The following is a 20977-nucleotide window of genomic DNA, read 5'->3' on the forward strand; positions in this document are numbered from 1 at the left end:
GAGGACTTTCTAGAAGATTGACCTTACTAATGTATGTAGTATGACTGTCAGTCTCTGCGTTTCTCTTCCTGGTATCATGCTGTTACTCCAAAACTGAAGTAGCCTTCTAAATATCTTAAGTTCCTAGAAGAAATCTGAGTCATTTAGCTGCTTCACTGTTGGGGACACATTGTGTTTCTGATGTAAGAGGAGTGCATTTTACACACAACTGCATAAGTTTTGCCTTTTATTTTGCTCATGTGATCACGTGGGCAATTGAGGTTCACTAGGCCCTGTGTAAAAAGCAGTTCCATAAACTTCATTGTTACTACATTATTGGGAGAGGTACTTTGTTACACAGTCTAGAATTTTTTTCTACTGTATGATATGTGAAAGTTATATGTGATTACTGACATATTCTTATGCTAGTCTTCCCTCCTTGGGAAATCCTAGTCAATGATCTCTTCCTCTAAACTTTCAAAGCATTCGTAAATGTTTAAGTGCAATTACATATGTAGGAAAATAACAGGCACAAATTACTTTATAAATAATAATGCTTAGGTCTGCTTATTTTGATATTAGATTAAGTCTGAAGTTCTGTACTTTGAGAATAACTTGTAAGACTGTAAGATGATTTCCTTCTTCTGGTTCTCTAAATAGCAATTGTCTTTTGGGGCAAAAAGAGATCATAATAAAGAGACAACAGGATTGTAAAAGTGATAAATATTTTAGCCAAGCGTGTAATGTTCACAGGCATTACAAATACATGATCTAGGATAATACTTTTTTAAACTTGAGCTAGTCCATTTTCTATTTTTCTTTCTAATTTCTAATGAGAAAGGAAAATGGAATTTAGCTCTGATGACTATTCAAGAATATATGATATTAAACTTGGTACTGATTTCTGGAAAAAATTCTGGCCTACCATTTGCTTCTCAGAGTGTTAGGCAGTTAATTCCAGAAATGGATTCGTCAAATCTTTTTTATTTACTTATTCAGTTAAAGGCACTGAAGGTGTAGTAATGAATCTAGAAAATAAATCCTAACATGTTTGCTGCTGTTATTTTAGTGACAGTGATGTTTTATATAATGACTGGCATCTTGCACCACGGTGTTATTTTGAGAGCTAATCTACCTGTGGAGGAAGGCAAATTGAGTGTGAGCATTCTTGAAAGTGCTTTTGCTTCTTTGAGATTGGTCCATGGAGCCAAATGAGAAGAAGATTCTTCTCTAAAACATGAGGCTCTTCACCCGAGAATCAGCCTATTTACAGTGCCCTTCCTTATCTTAACAAATTTAATAGATTACAGGGTACAATTTATTTTTCTAGGTACTTTACCAACATTCGCAAATTCCTTTTGGTAACATGACTATGCTGGATGGAAACATACTAAGCTTCATCAGTGTAACACACTGAGCCAGAAGTGATAAATCTGTGTAACTGAGGCGTTTTGATTTACAAATGAGTCTGCCAGTGAGAAAGTGCTCGTTTACCTTTCATGCAACTGGTTAAATCTCATTGCAGATTCTTGATCTGTGTTAATTAAGTACAGTATGCAGTTCAGCCAATGTTTGAGTGTTAAATTGGAAGTGGTGTAATTCTAGTAAGATTCAGAACTGGCCTGAAATACATCCGGCATTGGTGTCATGGAGTTGTTAAAGACCGCCTGTGGCCCACTTCACTTGCACCCGACTGGCTCCTTCTCAGCTGGGACACAGGCACCCTAATGCAAGGGTGGGTGTTACATGCCACGTCGGATGCTGGGGTTCAGCACTGAAGCTACTTAAATTCCAATGATGTGATTTTGGTTTCTCAAATTGTGAGAAACTGAAAGAAGGTTTGAGACTGTTACCCTAATTTAGGTTTCTCCATACCGAGTACTTTTACTTTTCTCATCTGTCATTTGTCTCTGCTTATGAGTTATTGTGTATTGGCCTTCTACATGTCAGGCAATATCATCTCTTCACAGTTGGAATGAAATTATTATTCATATAGGCACATAACCCTTGTGTGTTTACCATGAACAGATTTTCAGAAACACCATTTATGTTTAGAAAATGCATACGTGTATGTCTACAAAATTTTTCTGTTGTGCTATAATAATATATACTGTTCTGAAGATGTGGGAAAATTCTGTGACCTGCCAAGTTGGGTATTTAAACCTTCATCTTCATCGTAAAACTTCATTTTTGAAATTGAAACCTCTGAAAATCCTTAGTATGAGTGTATGGGATACCAGCCGTCTGCTGTAATTAACACCCCAGATTCCTCTTCCCTCACCTTATGCCATACATCTGTGTGTTTGGGTTTCCAGGATGCCATGTGGAAGAGGTATGAACCTTTCTTCAGCCCCAAGAAGGAAGCTTTAAACATGTGTGCACAATGAAATTTCAAATTAAACATTACGAACAAGGGTGTTCAGACTAGTAGTTCATGTTCTTCTGATCTTCCATGTTACACATGTAGGACTCCTGGTCTGTAACTCCTGTCACATACCCAGTGTATGAGGCACAGTTCTTACAGTTTTCACACCTGGCCATGCTCCATTCCAGGGGTTCAGATACGAAATTATTCCTTTGAAGTATGTTAACGTCAAAGTTGATCTTAAGTTTGGAAATCCTCTGAGGTGTATTTAATAAGTCTGTTGGAGCTTCCTACTCTTCTGGTAATACTGTAGACTGTTGAACTAGAACAGTTTTATTGTTTGTGAGACTTCATTGGGTTTATAATACCATAATCTACATCCCTGTGCAATCAAGGGGTCACTTCTTTAAGCATTTGTATATCATGGCCTGTCATATACATGAAAATAGAGCCATTTGGTACAGCATGTGATTTGCAGAGGAGATTAGGAAACTGTTTCTGTTGAACTCATCCACGTTAAAAAATTTTCTAAAGCAATATGATAAAAATTTATTGAGTTTTGTACAGTGTTGTAGTTTGCCTTGCCGATTTTTCAGTAATATTGCTTTTATCGGGGAGGGTTTTAGGAAATAAAAGCTTTGCCAAGTATGTGAAATCTTACTGGTTTTTGAAGCCTGTATGGTATGGTACAGTTAGTTGTGTGTGAATCTTTTACATTTGAAGCATAAACTCCCCCTCCCTCCTGCCACGGCTTCCATTGTGCTTTTCTTTTCATATCAAGTTCTCTCCAACTTGGTGCCTAAAAGACTTCTATTATATACACTCTGCACCCTTTTTGGAGTTTAATGAGGTGTGGTTATTGTGTATTTCTGACATTTTGTAGGTTTTCTTTTATTGACTTGCTTAATAATAGTGTGTGTGTGTAACCGCAGATGATTCCAAAGTTCAGTGCTTCAATGTAGTTCAAAATATATATAGCTCATGATATTCTACACACAGAATTCAAAATCAGTATTAATAACCAATGGAAAACACTACACATTTTCATCGCGTGTTCTTGCAGACACCTAAACTCCTATCTCCTAATTTCTGAATCTGCAATCTCCGTTCATTTAAGTGGTTACAGTTTGGGCCCCTTAGGAAACCCAGCCCTCTCAGATTGAGGATTCAGAAAGAAAAGTTAGATCTGGTCACTTTGGCTGACTACTTCTTAGCCTCAGAATGGTCAACAGTATTTCATAATATAAACAAAGAAAAGGGCGATCTGTACAATCATCTTACTCAGAAACATTAACTTAATGGCAAATCCTCGTACAACCGTTCCCAAGGAACCGTTCATCTAAAACCTTCTTTAAACGTTAGCTTGGCTCATTAAGTTGTTGGTACTACCTGCTTTTCGTATGACACAGTATCACATGTGATTACCGATCAAATGGGTGGTGTTAATATTGTGTCAAAGGGGAAATAAAAAAAAGGAGAAGAAAGAGGTTTTAGAAAAACCCGTCTTTGCATTTTCCTTCAGGACATGAGAGCTGAAGTGTGACTTGGGGGGGCGGGGGCAGGGAGGCCAGGAGACCAGTGACTTTCCTTACTCTGCCTGTATTTGTTACTTAAACCAACATCGTAACGTAATGCCTGCCAGTATGAACATCAGATAAACGATGGAAATTGCACAGAACTTGGTGCTATCTCCGCCAAGAAGATAGTTGGATCTGCAAGTGATGCTGCCCTCAAAAATGTGGATGTGCCCTCTGACAGTGCTCCAGACTTCTTTTCCTTTAGTTGTGTGTTGTGTGCAAATTCACACTCTCCCTTAATGCTGCGGCTCTGTGTTTGTCCCTCAGACAAGTTGGATGGCTTGAGAACTGGTACTAAAAGGAAACGTGACTGGGAGGCAATTGCCAGCAGAATGGAGGATTACCTTCAGCTCCCTGATGATTATGACACTCGTGCTTCTGAGCCTGGGAAGAAGAGGGTAAGAGACGTTGTCAATAATTGCCAATAGGGGAAGGGCCCCGTTAGGCATCTGGTTTTGGAGAGTTATAGGCAGATAAGAATATGAATGCTATTTTTAGAGTGACTTAGTTTATATTCTATCATATTACAAATTTTTAAAAAATGAGTCAGACCTTACAAATTACCAGATTAAAAATGTATAGGTACTTTAAAAAATGAAAAACAGAATCTCTCGTGGCTAGCACGTTGTCAGCCTTAAAGGAGTTTGAAGGGGCTGCTTGTGCTGTTTTGTCTGGGGCAGAACAGCTAAGTGCAGAGTAAAGTGTGGAAGACGATCTGTGGAATATCTTAATGGATTAGATCTAGAGAGTCCAGGAGTGGATGGACTCAAAGGTGAATCTTCGGGGTTCTGGCCATGAGCACTCCATGTGTGTGGTGCCATTTACTGAGTCAGAGAAAACTGGGGAAGTCCAGTTAGTAAAACATGAGAAGTTCAGTGAGAGACCATTTAAGTTAGAAATGATAATAGAACTCAGGACTCCAGAATTTCGAAGTTCAGGTAGAGGTAAATGTTTCAAGAAGTAAAGAGTAGTCAATTGTTACATGATACAGAGAAGACAAGTAAATTGGGAGCAGAGAAATGGCTATTGGATTTGGCAACATGGAGATTGCTGATGGTTGATCAACCATCAGGCAGGTTTTCTTAGAGAGTTGAAGGGCACAAGCCAGTTTGGAGCTGACTGAAGAAGGAATGGGAAATGAAATATAGAACAGCCAAGGTAGACAACTTCTTGAAGTTTTGCTGTGAAAAGGAGCAGAGAAATGAAACCAGGATATTGCATAGGCTTTCCACATAGACGTTTATGTATATCCTTTTAAAACAAAATAACGAAGCAAAAAATACCATATTAAGTGTGATCCAGATAAGCCTTTTCTAGCTAATTTGTCTTGATTTTTGTATATAAGTGTATACAAACTACCATTCTTTTCAAATAGCTGCCTAATCTCCATTGTTTGGTTGTTGAGGTATTTATCCAGCCCTTTATTGGTAGATACTTAGGCTATTTTCATTTTATTGTTAATATAAACACTATGGTGAAAGTCATAGTGCATATGCATATTGTTTTGAAAGTATATCCCTAGGGTAGATTTTTAGCACTAAAGCTGCAGTCTTATAGAGTGTGATTTATCATTTTGACAAATACTGTGAGGTTGTTTGCTAAAAAGTTTACACCTGTTTATATACCCACTGTAAGTAAATGCCTGTTTTTCCACACTTGCACCAAAGGTGCTGTTATCAAACTTTTAAACTTTTGACATCTGATGAGTAAAACAAAAATGGTATCTCAGTTTGCATTTCCTTAATTAAGATGAGGTTGTGTATCAGGGCGCCTGAATGGCTCAGTTGGTTGAGTATCTGACTCTTCATTTTGGCTCAGGTCATGATCCCAGGGTCATGGGATCAAGCCCCATGTCATCAGGCTCCACGCCAAGTGTGGAGCCTGCTTAAGATTCTCTCCCCCCCGCCCCCGGCCGCGTACCCCCACACTCTCTCTCTCTCTCTCTTCTCTCTCTCTACTAAACAAAAAAGAAGATGAGGTTCTGTATCATTTATCTTTACACAGCATTTCTTTTTTATGAATTTCTTCAGTACTTTTAATATTAAAAGAGTATTTGTTGTAAGAAAATAAAAATGCCAGTAACACATCATGACATTGGATAACATTACAAAGCACCTCAGTTTTCAAAAGCTCTTTTAAATACTTCATACAGTCCCTAGGCCCACCTCTGTGTTTGTGGCTTGTGAGGAAGGGAAAGGGAGATTAGTGGCATTCTATATGTGCCTAGCTCCACCCAGGCACTACTTGCATGGATTCATCCTATTCCAGTTTTAAGGTTGGAGCAACAGAAGCAGAAACAGCTGCAGGTGCCTGGGTGTCTCATTCGGTTAATCATGGTCCATCTCTTGATTTCAGCTCAGGTCATAATCTCACAGTCGTGAGATTGAACCCTGTGTCAGTTCCATGCTGGGTTTGGAACCTGCTTAAGATTTTCTCTCTCTCTCTCTCTCTCTCTCTCTCCCTCTCTCCCTCTCTCTCTCTCTCCCCCCCTTTCCCCCTGCTCGTATGCACAGGCTCTCAAAAAAAAAAAAAAAAAGAAAGAAAAGAAATAGCTCTTCCTTGAGAATAATAATTTGGTATAGTATAGTAACAATGCATAATCTCAAATGAGAAATATTTTTCTCTAGTTTATTTTTCGTCAAATAACTATTACTCTACAGAGTATGTGATCCCATGTTGTTTACTTCATAAGCTGGGTGGACAAAGTGACGTGAGCTGTGCACATCCTAGTTCTTTTTTAAGTTTTAATTTAAATTCCAGTTAGTTAACATAACAGTATAATACTCGTTTCAGGTGTACAATATAGTGATTCAACACTTTCATACAACATCTGGTGCTCATCATGACAATTGCACTCCTTAATCCCTGTCACCTGTAATATACCCCCCCCCACCCCCTCTCCTCTGGTAACCATCAGTTTCTTCTCTGTACTTAAGAGTCTGTTTCTTGATTGTCTTTCTTTTTTTTTCCGCTTTCATCTTTTGTTTCTTAAATTCACCACATGAGTGAAATCAGATGGTATTTGTCTTTTTCTGACTGACTTATTTCGCTTAGCATTATACTCTTTAGCTCTATCCATGTCTTTGCAAATGCAAGATTTCATTCCTTTTTATAATATTCCATTGTGTATATTTGTGTGTATATATATATATATGTATATATATATATATATATATATATATATATATATATATATATATATATACCACATCTTCTTTATCCAGTCATCAATCGCTGGACACTTGGGCTACTTCCATAATTTGGCTATTGTAAATAATGCTGCTATAAACATAGGGTGCATGTATCCCTTTGAATTAATGTTCTTGTATTCTTTGGGTAAATACCCAGTAGTATGATTGCTAGATTGTAGGGTAATTCTATTTTTAGAATTTAGGTTTCTGAGGAACCTCCATACTATTTTCCACAGTGGCTGCACCAGCTTACATTCCCACCAACTGTACAGCTGTTCCTTTTTCTCCGCATCCTTGCCAACACCTGTTGTTTCTTGTGTTACTGATTTTAGCCATTTTGCCAGGTGTGAAGTGATACCTCATTGTAGTTTTGATTTGCATTTCCCCAATGGTAAGTGATGATGAGCATCTTTTCATATGTCTGTTGGCCATCTGTATGTCTTTTGAGAAATGTCTGTTCATATCTTCTGCCCATGTTTTAATTGAATTATTCATTTTTTTGGGTGTCAAGTTTCTTATATATTTTGGATATTAACCCTTTACTGGATATGTCGTTCACAAATATCTTCTCCAATTCCATAGATTGCCTTACAGTTTGGTTGATTGTTTCCTTTGCTTGCAGAAGCTTTTTATTTTGATGTAGTCCCAATAGTTTATTTTTGCTTTTGTTACCCTGGCCTAAGGAGACCTATCTAGAAAGAGGTTGCTATGGCCTGTGTCAAAGCAGTTACTGCATGTGTTCTCTTTTAAGATTTTTATGGTTTCAGGTCTCACATTTAGGTCTTTAATCCATTTTTAATTTATTTTTGTGTGTGATGTAAAGAAAGTGGTCCAGTTTCTCTGTTTTATATGTTGCGGTCCAGTTTTCCCAACACCGTTTATTGAAGAGTCCGTCTTTTTACCACTGGATATTCTTTCCTGCCCTGTCGAAGATTAATTGACCATATAGTTGTGGGTTCATTTCTGGGTTTTCTATCCTGTCCCATTGATCTGTGCCTATTATTGTGCTGTTACCATACTGTTTTGATTACTGCAGCCTTGTAATATAACTTGAAGTCCAGGATTGTGATGCCTCCAGCTTTGGTTTTCTTTTTCAAGATTGCTTTGGCTATTTGGAGTCTTTTGTGGTTCCATACAAATTTTAGAATTGTTTGTCCTAGTTCTGTGAAAAATGCTGTTGGTATTTTGATAGGGATTACATTTAGATGTGTAAGTTACTTTGGATAATACAGACATTTTAACAATATTTTTTCTTCCAACTGATGAGAGTGGAACGTCTTTCCATTTCTTTGTGTTGTCTTCAATTTCTTTCATCAGTGTTTTATTGTTTTCAGAGTACAAGTCTTTCACTGCTTTGGTTAGGCTTATTCCTGGGTATCTTATTATTTTTGGTGCAGTTGTAAATGGGATTGTTTTCTTAATTTCTCTCTCTGCACCTTTATTATTAGTCTAGAGAAATGCAACAGATTTCTGTACGTTGGTTTTATATCCTGAGACTTTAACTAACTTCATTTATTTAGCATTTTTGGTGGAGTCTTTCTTTTCTTTTTCCTTTATAAGTTTATTTTATTTATTTTGAGAGAGAGAGAGAATGCGTGAGTCAGGGAGGGGCAGAGAGAGAGAGAGAGAGGGAGAGAGAGAGAATCCCAAGCAGACTCCTCACTGTCAGCATGGAGCCCAGCACCATGGGCTGGGCTTGAACCCACAAACTGTGAGATTATGGCCTGAGCTGAAGTCAGATACTTAACTGACTAAGCCACCCAGGCGCCCGTGGGGGAGTCTTTCTGACTTTGGGTAGTAGCATGTTGTCTACAAATAGTGAAAGTTTTACTGCTTCCTTACTGATTTGGATGCCCTGTATTTCTTTTTGTTGTTTGATTGCTGTGGCTAGGACTTCCAGTACTATGTTGAATAAAAGTGGTGAGAGTGTTACTGACCTTAGAGGAAAAACTCTGTTTTTCCCCATTAAGGATGATGTTAGCTGTGGGTTCTTCATGTATAGCCTTTATTATGTTGAGGTGTGTTCCCTTTAAAGCTACTTTGTTGAGTGTTTTTATCACAAATGGATGTTGTGCCTTGTCAAATGCTTTTTCTGTATCAGTTGAAATGATCATATGGCTCTTATCCTTTCACTTATTAATGTGACATTGATTGATTTGTGAATATTGAACCACCCTGACAACCCAGTAATAAATCCTACTTGATCTTGGTGAATGCATTTTTTAATGTATTGTTGGATTTGGTTTGCTAGTATTTTGTTGAGGATTTTTGCATCTGTGTTCATCAGGGATATTGGCCTGTAGTTCTTTTTTTTTTTTTTTTCAGTATATGAAATTTATTGTCACATTGGTTTCCATACAACACCCAGTGCTCATACCAAAAGGTGCCCTCCTCAATACCCATCACCCCCCCTCCCCTCCCTCCCACCCCCCCATCAACCCTCAGTTTGTTCTCAGTTTTTAAGAGTCTCTTATGCTTTGGCTCTCTCCCACTCTAACCTCTTTTTTTTTTTTCCTTCCCCTCCCCCATGGGTTTCTGTTAAGTTTCTCAGGATCCACATAAGAGTGAAAACATATGGTATCTTCCTTTCTCTGTATGGCTTATTTCACTTAGCATCACACTCTCCAGTTCCATCCACATTGCTACAAAGGGCCGTATTTCATTCTTCCTCATTGCCACATAGTACTCCATTGTGTATATAAACCACAATTTCTTTATCCATCCATCAGTTGATGGACATTTAGGCTCTTTCCATAATTTGGCTATTGTTGAGAGTGCTGCTATAAACATTGGGGTACAAGTGCCCCTATGCATCAGTACTCCTGTATCCCTTGGATAAATTCCTAGCAGTGCTATTGCTGGGTCATAGAGTAGGTCTATTTTTAATATTTTGAGGAACCTCCACACTGTTTTCCAGAGCAGCTGTACCAGTTTGCATTCCCACCAACAGTGCAAGAGGGTTCCCGTTTCTCCACATCCTCTCCAGCATCTATAGTCTCCTGATTTGTTCATTTTGGCCACTCTGACTGGTGTGAGGTGATATCTGAGTGTGGTTTTGATTTGTATTTCCCTGGTGAGGAGCGACGTTGAGCATCTTTTCATGTGCCTGTTGGCCATCCGGATGTCTTCTTTAGAGAAATGTCTATTCATGTTTTCTGCCCATTTCTTCACTGTAGTTCTTTTTTTTAATGGTGTCTTTATCTGGTTTTGGTATTGGGGTAATGCTGGCCTTACCCAATGAATTTAGAAAATTTCCTTTCTTTTCTATTTTTTGGAATAGTTTGAGAAGAATAGGTATTAACTCTTTAAATGAATTTGCCTGTGAAGCCATCTGGTCCTGGACTTTTGTTCGTTGGACATTTTTTGATTACTGATTCAATTTCTTTGCTGGTTATCAATCTGTTCAAATTTTCTGTTTTTTCCTGTTTCAGTTTTGGTAGTTTATATGTTTCTAAGAATTTATCCACTTCTAGGTTGTCCAATTTGTTGGCATACAGTTTTTCATAATATCCACTTATAATTGTTTGTATTTCTGTGGTGTTGGTTGTTATTTCTTTTCTCTCATTTGTGATTTTACTTATTTGACTCATCTCTCCCTTTTTTTTTTAATAAGTCTGGCTAGAGGTTTATCAATAAAATTTATTGACTTTTTTTCAGAGAACCAGCTCCTGCTTTCATTGATCTGTTAGTTTCTATATCATTTATTTCTGCTCTAATTTTATCATTTATTTTCTTCTCCTGATTTTAGGTTTTGTTTGTTGTTCTTTTTCTAGCTCCTTTGGGTGTAAGATTAGGTTGTTTATTTGAGATTTTTCTTGAGGTAGGCCTGTATTGTTATATACTTCCCTCTTAGAACCACTTTTGCCGCATCCCAGAGTTTTTGGACCATTGTGTTTTCATTTTCATTTGTTTCCATTTCCTTTTTATTTCTTCTTTTTTGTCCTGTTTGACCCATTCGCTATTTAGTAGCGTGTTATTTAACCTCCATATATTTGTGCTCTTTCCAGTTTTTTTCTTGTGGTTGACTTTTAGTTTCATAGTGTTGTGGTTAGAAAAGATGCATTATATGACTTTGATCTAATTGAATTTCCTGAGGCTTGTTTGGTGGACTAATATGTGATCTATTCTGGAGAATATTCCATATGTACTTGAAAAGAATGTGCATTCTGCTGTTTTAGGATGGAATGTTCTGAATATATCTGTTAAATCCACCTCTTCCAGTGTGTCATTCAAAGCCATTGTTTTCTTGTTGATTTTCTGTGGATGATCTGTCCAATGATATAAGTAGGCTGTTAAAGTCCCTTACTATTATTGTATTAATATCAGTTAGTTCCTTTATATTTGTTACTAACTGTTTTATGAATTTAGGTTCTTCCTTGCTGTGTGCATAAATATTTACAATTGTTATATCTTCTTATTGGATTGTCCCTCTCATTATTATATAGTGTTTTTTGTCTCTCGTTACAGTCTTTTTTAAGTCTATTTTGTCTGATGTAAGTATTGCTACTTGTGCTTTCTTTTTTTTTTTTTTTTTTAATGCTTATTTTTGAGAGAGAGAGAGACAGAATGTGAACGTGGGGGGAGGGGGCACAGAGAGAGAGGGAGACATGGAATCTGAAGCAGGGTTCAGGCTCTGAGCTGTCAACACAGAGCCCAGTGCGGGGCTCAAACTCATGAATTGCAAGATCATGGCCTGAGCCGAAGTCAGATCTTAACTGACTGAGCCATCCAGGTGCCCCTACTTGGTCTTTCTTCGGACATCGATTTGCATGATAGATGTTTCTACATCCCCTCACTTTCAATCTGCAAGTGTCTACAATGAGTCTCTCGTAGGCAGCATGTAGATGGGTCTCGTTTTTTTATCCATTTGGTCACCATACGTCTTTTGATTGGAACATTTAATGCATTTAAATTCAAAACAGTTTTTTTGAGAGAGAGGAAGAATGTGTGCATGTGTGAGTGAGGGAGGGGCAGAAAGAGAAGGAGAGAGAATCTTAAGCAGGCTTCATGCCCAGCAGGGACCCCAACATGGGACTCGATCTCATGATTGTGAGATCATGACCTGAGTTGGACACTTACTGAACCTTACTGAACCACCCAGGCACCCCCAAAGTAATTATTGATAAATATGTATTTGTCATTTTATTATTTGTTTTGTGGTTTTGTCTGGAGATTTTCTTTTATCCTTTCTTATCTTTCTCTCTTTTCTGATTTGCTGATTTTCTTTAGTGATATATTTGGATTTCTTTGTCTCTATTCTTTGCATATTTATTAATGGTTTTGATATATGGTTACCATTAGGTTTGTATATCATCTCTTTTGAATATAGCAGTCTATATTAAGTTGATGCTTATTTAAGTTTGAACCCATTCTTTTCTCCTCTCCTCCCCACATTTTTGGGATATGTTGTTATATTTTACATCCTTTTAGTTTGTGAGTTCCTTGACTGATATTTTATAGAAATTCATTGTTACTGCTTTTGTCTTTCCTACGTTTATACTGTCACTTCTGGTTTCTCCTTTCCACTCAGAGTTCCCTTTAACATTTCTTACAGGCCTCGTTTAGTGATCATGAACTCCTTTAGTTTTTTGTTTGTCTGGGAAACTGCCTTTCCTCTTGGGAATGATAGCCTTTGCTGAACAAAGTATTCTCAGCTGCAGATTTTTCCCCTTCAGCGCTTTGAATATATTATGCCACTCCCTTCTGGCTTAGAAAGTTTCTGCTGAAAAATTTCCTGCTAGCCTTACAAGTTTTCCCTTGTAAGTTACTATCTTCTTTTGTCTTGCTCCTTTTAAAACTTTGTCACTACACTTTGCCAATTTAATTGCAATATGTCTTGGTGTAGATCTGCTTTTGTTGATTTTGATGTGCTTCCTGGTTCTGGATATGTTTCCTTCCCCAGATTAGGAAATTCTTCAGCTATTATTTCTTCAGATAAGTTTTCTGCTCCCTTTTCTCTCTCTTCTTGTAGGAGTCCTATAATATGAATGTTCTTACATTTGATGAAGTCACTGAGTTCCCTAAGTCTGTTCTAATTTTGCATAATTCTTTTTCTCTCTTTTTTTCAGCTTGGTTACTTTCCATTACTCTGTCTTCTAGATTGCTAATTCATTCTTCTGCTTCTTCTAGCCTGCTGTTTATTCTATTAACCATGTTTCTCATTTCATTTATTTCATACCTTTGCTATGTTATTCCTTATCATTGTGTTAAGAGTCTCACTCATGTGTTCCACTCTTTTCTCAAGTCCAGTAAGTATCCTTATTATCATTACTTTAAATGTTCTATCAGGCATGTTACTAATATTTGTTTTACTTAGCTCTCTGGCCAAGGCCTTGTCCTGTTCTTTCATTTGCGGTAAGTTTCTGTCTTCTCATTTTAAGTCTCTGTGCTTACTTCTGTGTGTTAGGAATGTCAACTATATCTCTTATTCTTTTTTTTTTTTTTCAACATTTTAATTTATTTTTGGGACAGAGAGAGACAGAGCATGAATGGGGGAGGGGCAGAGAGAGAGGGAGACACAGAATCGGAAACAGGCTCCAGGCTCCGAGCCATCAGCCCAGAGCCTGACGCGGGGCTCGAACTCACGGACCGCGAGATCGTGACCTGGCTGAAGTCGGAAGCTTAACCGACTGCACCACCCAGGCGCCCCTATATCTCTTATTCTTAAGGGTAATGGCCTTATGAAGAAGAGGTCCTGTAGTGCTCTGCTTTGTGGTATCCTCTGTTCCCTAGGGCCTGGTGCTTCTGGGAGTGTGTCCAGTGTGTTTTGCGTATCTTCTGCTTTTTTGTCCTGGCCATTTTGTCCTTCAGGCCAGTCATCTGCGGAGGCTTTCTTTGTCTGTTGTGGGCAATGTTTGGTCCCTAGCCTAAATGTGGTGTGTTTTAACTATATAATGTGGTGCATTTTAACTATATGTGCTCCGGTCTGTCTGTGAAATGAGACCTGTCACCATCACTGCCAGAACCAAGGCTCCAGAAAGTTCCTACATGGGGAGATACAGTGTGAGCAAGGGTTTGGGCTGGTCTTCTGGAGGAGGGAGCCTACCATGCTGGGACTGAGGCAAGTGTGAGTGGGAGAGGCAGTTCTACCAGAGCACAGGGAGGTGGGGCTTGGTTTAAGCATGTTAGGTAGCAAGTGTTGGCACTTTACACTGGTTCCCACGGGCAGTCCTATGCTTGTGCTGAGGGGCAGGGTTGAGAAATGGTGCGGGCCAGTTTCTTTGTTCCCAGAGGGGTCTCTCAGTGAACTCTGTCTTTCTGGGACATACTCTGAGATGAGCGAGTAACCTCCCCAGTGCTCTTCAGATCGCTATTTCCATGCTGTATGTTTGCTGCCTTCTCTTTAAGAGCAAGGCAGTGCCCTAAGGGCTCTCTTCCAGCCAAGCCTGCCGACCTTTAAAACTCCATGCTGGTTGCCATAAATCATGAAATTTGGCCCCTCTTGCTCTCTTACTGTGGGAATTTGTTTTCCCCGGATGCTCCCCAGTGTGTTAGTATGTCTCTCACCCTTCTCTCCCACCACTGCTCCCTGCCTACCATAGTGGCCACCATCCATTTCTCTCCCAAAAGTGTTGTCTCTGCACTTTCTGCCTTCTTTGATGTGGCCTCCTTTCTGCCTTTAATTGTTGCAGTTGGTTCTGCCAGTCTTCAGATCAGTATCTAGGTATTTAGGATGATTTGCTAGTTATCTAGTTGTGTTCATGAGCCGAGGTGAGCCTAGAGTCCTCCTACTTTGCTGCCATCTTCTTAACCCCACATCCCAGTTCTTTAAGCGGCTTATCATTGTCTCTCCTCCCCTGCCTCACATCCTCATTTCAAATAGTTTTTAACTCTCAAACCACTCACGAAAATCAGACTACAAGGAGATCCTTTGAGTAGCAACAAATGCAGAATTCATAATTTATTCATTTGCGGGGGTCTCTTGATTCCTTTAATTCATCTTTTTACAAATACCAGATATGTTCCTAGGACTAATGTCCACTGTGACAAGTAGTTATGTAGAGTTGATCATACTAGAGTTTTACCAAAATGACTAGGTTTTTTAAATACAATTTTTAAAAATTTTTGCTTGCTTAATTGGGCATAAAATGGCAGGTCAAGGCGACTTTGTGTTTCTTTGATATCTGTAGAAGGTGAGCAGATCCCTTATTTGCTGGACATTTACATTTTATAGATATTTTTAGTGACAGTGGATAAAATATATGTACCTCAAACCTTTGAGTGTTAGTCAAGATTTTTCTGTATTATAACATTTTTTTAATGGCTAAGATAAGTGGCAAAAAAGATTATAAATCTCAGTAAAAGTACCTCTGGGAAGATTAGGACGGACACTGACATTTAAGAAACCATTTCTAATTGAAAGTCATTATTCTGCTTCTTATATATTTAGTATTTTGGTAATCATTCACTCATTCTACAATGTTGAATGTCTGTCAGGTCTGTGGATGAGACCTCTTAAGGAGCAGACCTCCAGTGGAGGAGTCTACCATGTAAATAAATAATACAGCACCAGTATACATTAGCGATACGAATAAAACATTTTCATTTCAACTTAAAATTGTGGGCATTTGTGCTAAAACATATTGCTTATCTAAGAAATAATTACATACTTTTTCTTTCAATCCTGTGTTCTTTATTTTATCTGAGTTTTAAAGACTTAGAATTTATACCGCAGGCTTAAAAATTAGCTCTTAGTTTGTTCAGGGTGGCACTGACCAGTGTGTTTAACTCTGTGTCAAGGATGTACTATGGACTGGTTACAACATTTCTTTGTTCACTGGCCAGTCTGTCCATCTGTCCATCCTTCATCCTCCTCAGCCATAGTCATCTTTTGCTAAACGTATCCCCCTGATCCCAAGGGCAACTGAGAGAGTGTATGAGTCCCTCAAAATAAATATAATCAGCATAAATACACAGTAGGAAGTCCAGAGATGTCTGTATAAAAAGCCCACATTAAGTAGGCTTTTTTTTTTCTTTTTTACTAAAATCCATGAAGGAAATTTAGGTTTTCCACGCACTAAATCTACTTTAAAAAGAGTTGGGTGGTATCAGTTTTTCCCCACCGCCATTACTACATATCCTCTCTTTGGCCAAGTGGTTGCTGCTTGGATTCATTACCAGTCCGGTAAATAGTAATACGGAAGGTCAGTGTGCCTCTAAGAGCCCTGATGCATTTCCATGTCCAGTGTGAGGAACATGAAGTATGCATGCTCTGGTTCCCATTCCTTGTCACAGAGAATAAATCACAAGCTATATTGAAAATACAGTCTCTGCAGACTTTGGTGTTATGTCCACAGTTTCATAGTTTCTCAGGTGTTTCAACTTTTGCAGAATGTGATATATCTACTTGTTCTTTTAATTGTTAATATAAGAATCTATATTTGATATATTATTAAAATTTAAAATGTATCTCCTTACATTTTTAAATGTCAGAATACCTGCCAATGGGGAATATCCCTGATCTATGCATTTATACTTATAATTTTTCCACAGTTGTAATATTATAACTGATATCCAAATGATATCAGTTGAGTCCATCTCTTCATCTCTTTATCTCATGGATGAAAATGATAATACTCTCTCCCTGTTTTCTAAGATTAAATTTCAAGAAATAATTATTGTGTAGAGATAAATAAAACTCAGTTGGTCTAGGGTATTCATAGTCTATTAGGGAATGCAGGTCTATAAGTAGATCATTGCAAAATAGTGTGAAGGTTCAAAAGTAAACGTGTCAAAACTCAGAAGTAGCTCTAAGGAAGCAGTGGTTAATTATTTGATTGGCAAAGAACAAGAGAGACAAAGCAAGGATTGATGACTAGACTCATGCCAGATGGACAGGGTTAGGGCAAAGACGTTTCAGGAAGGGAGGCTAGAATATGCAAGGCTACAGAGGTGGGAAGTGGCCCATTGTGCTCTGAGAGCCAGAAATAATTGTGTACTATTATACACAATTATACAAAAGCTGTAGGCACTGCCCAGAAATGCCACCGGAGAGTAGAAGGGCCAGATCCAGAGGGACCTATTGCTTGGATTTTATTCTTCAGGCAGGGGACGGATTTAAAGCCGGTGAGAGTCATGACTGTGTGTATTTGGGGATCATTCTGGCAGGATGGATTGGAGGGAGTGAGCATGTAAGGTAGGAAGACTAAGCAGAGGAAGAAGTGAGGTCAGTGAACCAGAAAGGAGCCACAGAGGATAATGGAGGGGCCAGGACTGAGCTGAGAGCTGAACTTTCCAGGGGCTGGAAGGGTTAGGACTTGGTGACTGACTAGAGAGTTTCCCTTCTATAGCTTAAGACATGTGGCTTTCTCCACTTCTCCCCAGTTAATCTCCAATGTTTTTTTAATTCTTAGTTTCAAATTAGTTACCTACCCCTTAGACTATCCAGAGAGGGAAGAGGCCCTTTGCTTATTTATTTTTCCTAAAGCCCAGCCTAATGCTGTGTTCTTTTTAGGTGAGATGGGCAGACCTGGAAGAAAAGAAGGACGCAGATAGGAAAAGGGCCATAGGTTTTGTGGTCGGACAGACTGATTGGGAGAAGATCACAGATGAAAGTGGTCACCTGGCTGAAAAAGCCCTCAATCGAACCAAATATATATGAGACTTAGTTTTTGAACGGAGTCATTGTTCCTCTAAGGTAAGATTGCACACTCATATGAATAGCCTCTACTGTGTAGTTGTTTTGAAGGGTTTGAGATAAAGGAGACAGCATGCTTTGCTAAAAATGCTTCTCGTATTATTTTTTGGTTTTTAAGTATGTGCTAGTTGCCAACATTTACAATGCAAGGTATTGGAAAATGGAGCAGTTTTCTACAACTCAGCTCACTTAACGTAAGACTTGAGAAAAGCTTGGATTCTGTAGATTTGAGGAGTAGAGTGTTGAGATACTAAAGTCTACTGAACTTTTCTACCTGCTATCTCCTGGCATGACAGCCTTTTCTTTTCTTTCCAGGTGGTTCGCTTTGAGGTGATCTGAAGCCACGGCCTCATGGAGCTTCGTTGTGTGTCACCTTGCCTTCCACGTTTCAGTTTTTGTTTTGTTTCTACCACTTTAGTTTTTTAAAGTTCTCCAGTGTCCCCAAGAGGTATTAGAATCTTGCTGTACCCAAGCAAGACATTGATTTTTCTTTTTAACGATTTTGGGGAGGGAGGGAGTGATAGCTTAACTGCTGAAGCCAGGTGGGGGTCTGCTGGAAGATTCCAACAGAAAATATTTCCTCCACTGTACAATGTCACAGACTATCTCTATCATCATTGCTTTGTGGCTGTTTTTGTTTTTTACTGTATGTAACTGGTAGCTGATTGTACTAGGATTAAAAACAATAAACTTTCACGATAAAGCCGATGAGATTCATGGGCTATACAGCATGGGCCCCTTTCTCTCGTTTTCTTAATTTTATTTTTTTTGCTTTTTTAATATGGTGTGTTCTAATTATGTGCTAGCCGAACATCCCAAAACCTCTTTCCTATAGAATATTATATAGCTCAATATAATACATAGCACATATTGTAAACACAAGGAAGTCTCCGTAATCTTTGTTTTATAGCTTTCTTTATCTTTGCATCGTGAAGACTAGTAGAGACAACTGCAGATATTCATCAGTTCCCTGGAGCACATCAGTTCTGTAGCATGATGTTTTATTGTTTTTTATTATTATTATTACTTTGATCCTCTTGCTGTTGCCTCATGCCCCGTTACGTTTTGATTTTTCCCTCATCTGGCTTTGACTCCTGGTGGACAAAACTGATGTACTCCATAGAACTCAGGAACTTGTTGCCTTATTGCTGAACTTGAATTAACTGATGTTTGCATCAAGATTTCAGGGAAGGAGTATGGAGATGCGCAGCCCTCTGGCAGGCAGCCTTTAAGCCCTTCAAGTTTTCAGGTTCTTGCCAGATTGCTCATGATTGGAAAGCATGGCCTTCTGCACAGAATTTCCCCTCTTGTGGATAGTACCAGGTGGAACCTAGAAATATATGGTGCTAAAACCCAAATATCATTCCAATTTAAAAACAGAAAAACATTCTTTTCCCTCTTCTATTCTGCAAAGCAAAAAAATATCATTTTCTAGCATGAGAGAAGACCTAGAGAAGAGCCTTCCTCCTCAAACACCGTTTCCACTTTGTAATCCAACTCTGCAAGTTCTAAATGTGTTCACAAAAGGCTTGAATATTTTGAAATACTCACTTTTGGGCTACAGACAAAAACCTTTTAGTTTTATGACCTACATTAAATACCGTGTGACCAGAGATGATATTTATTAGCATTCAAATAGTACTGCTTTGGGTGTCAAGAACGTGAAATTACAGTACTGAAGACCAACTTAACGGGAATCCTCACAACTTTCTGTTCTTTTTATCTTCTCTGAAATTCTGAATGTTTACATGTAAGAGGCTTTTAACAAGTCAATATTGAACGTGTAATTTGTTTCATTAAATAACACCTACTGTTTGTAGTATTTAACAACTTTGGTTGCTTATTGGCTGACAGTAGACTTCTATGTACTGATCTTTCTCAGCTGCGTTTATGACGTTGAGTGAAGGTCCATCACAAGATAGCCAATAGAATTATTGTTTGTACAGAGACTCACTTGAATCTACCAAATGCCTGTTCTTATCAAAGACAGTATTTCTAGAATGTGTTCTCTAGTTCAGAAGACAATGGAGATATATATGTTCTTACAGAGAATGTCTTACTTTAGTTTTCTTAACCATTTTATGTTCTAACAGTATTCAGAATGCCAATGAAATAAGAAGTGGTAATCACCTGTGAATCACCATAAACCTGCCATATTTTTGCCTTGCAGCCATGGCTTTGTGTCTATGATCTTATACCAAAGGGGATAAGGGGAGAGGAAACAATCTGTAGAAGATACAGATTAACATGACCTTAGGGGATAAACATAGAATGTTGGCTACTTTCGGAAGTTGGTCTGACAAATAACTTCAATGAAAGAAGATTAATGAAAAAAAGATGAGGCCCCAAAAAGAAAGTAATAGAGACTGTCAGTTGATATTTGATTTTGCTAGTCTAAAGGACTATTACATTCTTGAATTTGCATTATCACTGGACTCAGAATAGAACACCCAAGAATATCTTGGAGAAATTTCGTGTTGGTAGAAAATAGCTTGATAACACAAATATTTTAAGTTTATTAAGAGATATCCTTGGAATACAGGGGACCAAACTTGGATTCCATTTATGTGCTAGCATTTTACTGTTGTTTTATTTACATAGTTCTCCTTATCTCCAAAAGCTGCTTGGTATGTGTCTTAAATTTTTTATTTTAATCCTATCAAGTTGATTTAAAATCTTTTGTGGTGTCTGGTGTCTTAATAATAATCTGATATTGGGGAGAGTTCCTCATATCTTTAATGTTTCAGACCTTTTAAACTGTGAAAAATCTCATTTCAGTGATTCAGCTCTGCTTGATGAGATGCAGAAATTTTTTCTATTTAGAAATCATTTATTTAGGGTTAAGTTGGCATATTCAAAATACATTGTAATTGATTACATGGATCAGAAGCCATCAGTTACACACTCTCTGTTGGTTGACACTGACTTGGATTCACGTAATTTTTGAGAAGTTATATTTGAGTCAGATATCAGTGATTAATTCAGAAGTTTATTGACAGAGACAAAGGTCTTAAATTTTCTGGTTGGATTTACTTCCTTTGTGAAAGAATTCCAGTTGTTGATTGAGCAAACCAAGTATTAAATTCTGAGTTGGACTGGCTGAAACTTTCAAACTAGGTTTTCTATTAGGTATTTTATGTTAAGGTAGGCTTTTTCGTTAAGTATTTTGTCCTGCTGACTGTGCGAGTTTCAGGTATTTTTGGTAATAGTGGTGTCTACAGCCTGTCTT

General features: G+C 38.1%; 1 protein-coding gene across 2 annotated transcripts in view; it reads left to right on the forward strand.

The window, feature by feature from the left end:
* Positions 1–18479, forward strand: part of YLPM1 (YLP motif containing 1) — a 75373-nt gene extending 56894 nt beyond the window's left edge. Inside the window, exons 19-21 of one of the 2 annotated variants that reach the window (XM_040477719.1) lie at positions 4189–4319; positions 17566–17748; positions 18064–18479. In XM_040477719.1, the coding sequence (XP_040333653.1) occupies positions 4189–4319; positions 17566–17712 (278 nt within the window). In that variant the 3' untranslated portion in view covers positions 17713–17748; positions 18064–18479. Of the gene's footprint in view, positions 1–4188; positions 4320–17565; positions 17749–18063 lie in introns of those variants that run through there. The other variant, XM_040477721.1, reaches the window with a different exon arrangement.
* The last annotated feature ends 2498 nt before the right edge of the window (positions 18480–20977 follow it).

Source organism: Herpailurus yagouaroundi, unplaced genomic scaffold, assembly GCF_014898765.1.
Source record: "Herpailurus yagouaroundi ecotype Mexico unplaced genomic scaffold, PumYag 141, whole genome shotgun sequence".
Taxonomy (NCBI): domain Eukaryota; kingdom Metazoa; phylum Chordata; class Mammalia; order Carnivora; family Felidae; genus Herpailurus; species Herpailurus yagouaroundi.